We start from the raw sequence: 6,425 nt of genomic DNA, 5'->3' as shown, positions 1-6,425 counted from the left end.
TATGATTTGTAGTGTATGTGATTGGACCATTTATTAGCTTAGAAGCCTTAGAGTTAATTGTCTTACTTAGCTTGAATTGATAATTAGTTGAAGTAATCAATTGTGTATTAAAATATAAAAAACTTATTTGATCTTAATCAACCCCCCCCCCCCTCTCAGGACATAGCCTTCATTTCATAAGCTCCACCAAGCTTCCGCGCATAGCCCATTAGCCCTCCACGTGCAATTTTATTCCAGGTTCTCACCACATAAACATACAAATATCCACATAATTACACATCAATTGTTGCTACTTATTCCATCACAATCACAACTACAAAATAAAACTCCAAAATCAACTTTGTCCACCCATTTGGAACTTTTATTCAATAATAATATCAAATATCGTCTGTATAAATCATGACAGATCAAATTTAACATTAATAATTAAAAGAATCGAATTAAATCCTTATCAAGTAATTTCATAAATAGAATCATCCATCTAATACAGTAAGTTTATCTTCTGCTAAATATGGCCATTTGTAATGAGTCTCATCCGCTAGCCCGACCTTACTTGATCTGATTGCCATGCATCGTTCGTCTCTATATTGTTGTTAAATCCACAACATTAGTTGGTCGGGCTAGTAAGTGAACCCAACATGGTTCATACGTAGCACAATATAAGATAGCGCAATCAAACTGAAATAGTATGTATGCAGTATGAGTATGGATGTAGAGATGTTATAGGATGCATGCCAAGTGGGAAGATTATCCACTTAGGTAAGATATCCGTCAACCGGAAAACCATACCCGACAGATGATCATAGCTAGGCATGGGCAATCTGTACCCATTGGTCCATCAATTGAGCTCAAACAAGCAAGGTCTTTATCTGAGAAATGAGCTCGATCGTCGAACTAGATATCGAACCTTCGTCAACATAGAGAGATTGGGAAAGACAAAGGAATTGGGAAAAAGAATTGGAATTGAATGATAAGTAGGTCCCTTGTTTTTGGCAGGAATAGTTCTAGCCTTTGTTGCCCGCAAGCAAGGAGACGTAGGTCCATTACTGGCAGCTCCGGACCAAAAAAGACCTAACGGAGTAATCCCTTATCTCGGATCGGAAATGTTAATGGGACGGGCATAAATAAAGATACCAATTAGTTGTGATTGAATTCCTTTTATGGTTCGACATGAGAAACCAGTACGAATATAACCTACATGTCCAATCAAACTATGAGTTAGAGACACCCAGATCCATAGCTCAATTGGCAGATTGAGTGAAGATACCTCATTTCAACACTTGAGGTCTTGGTATTGATCCCTAGTGGGGGTGGCTAACATGGAGTGTGTGTACTGACATGAGTGTGTATTAACAAGCTAACCAAAAAAAAAAACTATGAGTTAGAGGCCTTTTGAATTTCATTTGGGAAGGAAATTCAATGAGGCAATGTAGAAAAATGAAGCGACATCCCCAGAGAAGGAGGTAGCATTTTTAGTATAGGTGATGGATTGGTCATCCACCTTCAACCCATTAGTAGCAAAAAATCAAACAGTGGATTAGAGTGAATGGTGGTTTTGGTTACTGCATTGGATTGGCCTATTTGACCAACCATTTGAGTTGTCACGAGCCAGATAGTGCACCAGCAATTTGAGTAACGAACACACATGTTTGGAACTTTCCGTTGACAGATAATGTCAGACATCCACCTATGTAAAATCATACATCTAATCTGTGAGTAGGCTTCCAATATCGTGGGCATCTAGCAAACGAATCTACCAGGCGTAACCATTCATGGAGATCCCCCAAGAACCCAAGGAACAGGGTGTGCAAACATACACAATGAATGTATATAATATATGTTGAATGCCTATGCATCAACATGTATAGTCAACCGATACATCTCTCTAAGAGTAACACCGGAATTATGATATGAATGATTGGCATGATTGCATGTTCAATATATATCAGGAATCTTTCAAGACATGTATCATAAAGAACGAATCATGATAGCACAACATTTTAATAATTACATGGCATTCATATCAATCATAACGATCACAATCAATCATATCATCTATGTTAATTGTACAGGTATGAGACACGTTAGGATTCACTCACCTGTTCGTAATAAAGTCAAATCCAAAGAATAATCGAACACTTTGGAATCTAAATTTCAAATCTCTATTAAGATAGTTTAACATATTACAATTTAATTAAACTATTCCAACAAGCACGGTCCATCTTTGATCAAGCCAAGATGACTAACATTACTACTTAAATTTAATTTGAAAATCAAATCAATCAAGCCAACTCGATGGCCTTCGATCGATCTCCTGATTGATTGGTTATAAATCGATCGATCGATTGGTTATAGATCGATGAAATTTGAATTTTAGGGTCTTAAGTCCCTAGACAAAAATTCCCACCTTTGATCGATCGAACCTACCCATCGATCAATCGAGATTGGTCGGATTAAATTTGATTTAGTTGTTGGACAATTTTGGTCATTATTGATCAGTTTCCTCAATCGATTGATCTTGGACTTCGATCAATCGTAATTCATCATGATATTAAACTTTGGTCTTTAGAAAAAATCGGCACATTCGATCGATTGAGTGCCAACTTCAATTGATTGACCGAAGTTAGATAGGTTCTCTTTCATGATTTGATTTTTAAAAATTTTTAGGGTTTTTCTTCTTCCTTAGTTTAGGTGATTTACATTGATCTCAGAATTGGGTCCAACCTATCCAATGGTTTATCTCATCATTGAATTCTGAGTAACTAGAGGATTGCTCGGATCCAAAACATCCAGTTTATAACTAGTGATTGAAAACTATTTTCGACATAAACTATTGTTATCTATCCAATTCGCATACCGTTGTGGGGAATCCCTCAATCGGATCACTTTAAAGTTTCAATTCCTAACATGATTCAGCTTTAGGATCCTTTGATTCGAATCTTCCTAGACTGATTCGGCTAGATTTCTAGCAGTCGATCTCCCAACATGTAGAATTAGTGAAGAAGCCGTTTTCTTCTCTACAAAACTTCTCCATATATTCAAGTAATTGGCGTAAGGTTAATCCTCCACGTTCATAGATTAGATCTAGGATTTTTAGATATAATATTATAAAAAATTAAAAAAAAATGTTCAGAGTTTTCGACCAGAGTTTTGTGGAATTCGGCAAATTCAGCTATGACCTATCCTTTCACCGAGTCTTATCACACCGACTAAGCTAAGTGTTTGGTTTGTTAATGACCATAAAAATAAATTATTAATTTGATTTTCTGGTTATCATATAGGTCTCTAAAGCAGGGATGTTACAGTTTTTGCGCCCCAAATTTCTTCCCACCTTTGTTTTGCGCCAGAATTTTTAACCCATCAATGTCAACTTTGTAATAAGAGAAGGAAATGTGTAAGTAATGATAATTATTTACAATATATTTACACCGTAATGTAGAAATCAAACAGGCCCGAAATGTCTAAGCGTTGATTTGGACTGTGCATCATGCGGGGCCCACTCTTGGTTGGCCAGTCCTTTCACTTTGATTGGATGATCCTAATCATCCAATTAGTAGTTTGGAAAATGGACAGTCTAAATTGATTAAACTAGAGAGGTCCAACAATTAATTTGGACTATCCATCCTGTAGGGCCCACCTATTGTCGATCCCTCTCGAAACACTTTGATTGATGAGTATAACCGTGGTTTAGGAAATGGACAGTCCATATTGAGTACACTAGAGAGATCTAACAATTGATGTGAACCGTCCATGTGGTCCGACAGTTAATTTGGACTATCCATCATGTAGGGCCCACCTATTGTCGATCCCTCTCGAAACACTTTGATTGATGAGCATAACCATTAGATTAGTGGTTTAGGAAATGGACAGTCCATATTGAGTACACTAGAGAGATCTAACAATTGATGTGAACCGTCCATGTGGGGTCCACCTTTAATTGCTCATACCTCTTAAATCACTTTGATAAGGCGATCCTAACCATATGATTAGTGGTTTAAGAAACATATAGTAGACATTGAGAGGTCTAAGCACTGATATGAACTATCCATCATGTGAGGTCCACCTTTGATTACCCATCCTTTTAAATCAGTTGTTTAGGGCTATAAAATGTCTCCTTTCCAAGCCATCCATCCATACATTTATGCATTTATATGATCATCCATCCATTAGATCATTGATCTATTTATCATCCATTCATTAATCATGTCATCCAACCATTAGGTCATCTAATCAACCATTTATTTAATTATCCAACCTTTAGATTATCTGTTGATGCATGTATTTAACCATCCATGCATTATTTATCCATCCATCTGTTAGATCATTCATTCATCCATTTATCTAATCGTCCCATCATCTAATTAAATTATGTATGTTCATGCATCTAAATGTGCAAATCCATCAATTTATTCATATGCTTGATGTGTACACTTCACACACTTGGATCATGCACACTCACATGTCCCATGAACACCGTACACACATCATCACACACTTACACATTTCATCACTACACACAATCCACTACATGATATATGAGGCCCACCTTTGATTGTCCATCTCTTTTAAATCACTTTGATCGTATGAGCCTAGCCATCAAATTAGTGGTTTGGGAAATGAATGGTCCATATTGAGTATACTAGGGGGATCTAATAATTGATGTGGACTATCCATCATGTGGGGCCCACCTTTGATTACCTATCCTTCCTAAATCACTTTGAAAGGACGAGCATAACCATTAGATTAATGGTTTAGAAAATGGATGGCCATATTGAGTACACTAGAGAGATCTAACCATCCATCCCACCTTTGATTGCCTATCTTATAAAAAACACTTTGATCGGATAACATAATAATACGATTAGCGGTTTGGAAAATAGACAACCCATATTGAGGTGGTAAAATCACAGATTGTAATTTACATATGTAAACACTCAGTAAACTGGCTTGTTTGCTGGGCCAGACAATCTACAAGGTGGATCAACCTGTTGGATGGTTTGAGCAATGGCCACATTTACATGGGCCAGAAACAACGCTAGCCAAGCTAGATTCTCCAAAATCTTAACTTTGGCCTGAATTTTTAGGCATAGATTTTTCGAAAAAACAACATCCAGATCTCCCAACCTTCTAATTTGAGATTTCATGGGCATGGTAATGATTTATGCATAAATGACATCAATTCCATTGGGCAAACTGAGAGCTCATGTCAAAAACTTAGGAAGGGCTTTTGCACATGAAGTCCAAGCTAACCCAATTTCTGGCTAACACTACTCAATATCAACATGGTACACTTGGGGCTCGAAATCAGGTAACAACGGTAGTGTGTGGGAGTAGTGAAAAATCACATCACCATTCGAGAAGGCCCTCCCAAGAGCAATGCCAAGCTTGAACGCTCCCCTTAATGTTTGAACCTAGAGACTCTGGAGTTGCTTTGCAATTTGAATGCACTTAGACATGGGACAATTCGTCTTGATTGCATTTGAGGCGATGTGTGACCTGCTCGCAGCATATCCTTCCTGAAACCAAATGATGGAGAGATTTTAATTCCCCCAAGATATGATAATGAAGTTAGCATGTCCCTATTCAGATTTGCTGATGGATGGCCAAAAAATGTGGGAGAAAAGGTCCAAATTCATTTTCATGTGCTCCGAGTTCCCCACCTCTGCGAGATGGGGGAATGCTATGAAAATTTCTATCCCTTTGGTGCCCACAAGCCACCCCACTCGAGACCAGTGTGAAAATGCCTCTGCATTAATCACCCCCGGTGAGGAATCTCGAACACGAGACATCCCGCTCTGATACTAATTTGATGTAGGACAATTGACCACTTGCTCTAAAAGCTCAAACCAATAGAGCATGGTGAATTAATCCCTTTTATCTCATCGCTGAGGCCCCACATTGCATGGGTTAGGACCTTGGCCGAACCCCTCGCATGGGCCCCACTTCATATGAATTCCACTTCACACGTGCCACCCACTTCACACAGGTGGGGCCCGACTCACATGGGCCACCCACCCCAAGTGTGGGATTCCGCCTCACACTGGATAATATACTACAATTGATAATAACATTGATGAGACTTGAAACATTCTTCTTTTTGCAAAAATCGAAAGTGATCCACACAGTGGGTTGCAAGAGACAGATGGTCTACATCCAAGAACACTAAGCAGTGTTCCAGATTGGATTGGTGACATTCACAATTATCAGATTCCATCTAGGACTGTCCAATCGCTTCATTATTTATTTATTTATTATTATTATTATTATTATTATTTTTTATTTTTTTTCTTTTGGGCTGTCATTGTCCACATAGTGGTGCACTAGAGAAACAGTTCCAATCATCCTAGAAATGAGTTAGCAACCATCTCAAGAATTGGCCATGAGCAATGCTGGTTAACGTCTTACCTATTCTGACATTAATCAAC

At 38.0% G+C, this 6,425-nt stretch overlaps 1 protein-coding gene across 3 annotated transcripts in view; it reads right to left on the bottom strand.

Moving 5' to 3' along the window:
- Positions 1 to 5,115: 5,115 nt before the first annotated feature.
- Positions 5,116 to 6,425, bottom strand: part of LOC131223808 (tRNA (guanine(26)-N(2))-dimethyltransferase) — a 44,724-nt gene continuing 43,414 nt past the window's right edge. For all 3 annotated transcript variants that reach the window (XM_058219319.1, XM_058219320.1, XM_058219318.1), the window contains one exon: positions 5,116 to 5,516. In XM_058219319.1, the coding sequence (XP_058075302.1) occupies positions 5,412 to 5,516 (105 nt within the window). In that variant the 3' untranslated portion in view covers positions 5,116 to 5,411. The remainder of the gene's footprint in view (positions 5,517 to 6,425) is intronic.

This window comes from Magnolia sinica, chromosome 13 (assembly GCF_029962835.1).
Source record: "Magnolia sinica isolate HGM2019 chromosome 13, MsV1, whole genome shotgun sequence".
Classification (NCBI taxonomy): domain Eukaryota; kingdom Viridiplantae; phylum Streptophyta; class Magnoliopsida; order Magnoliales; family Magnoliaceae; genus Magnolia; species Magnolia sinica.
Note: the sequence above shows the minus strand (reverse complement) of the source record. Positions and strands in the feature narration are given on the sequence as shown.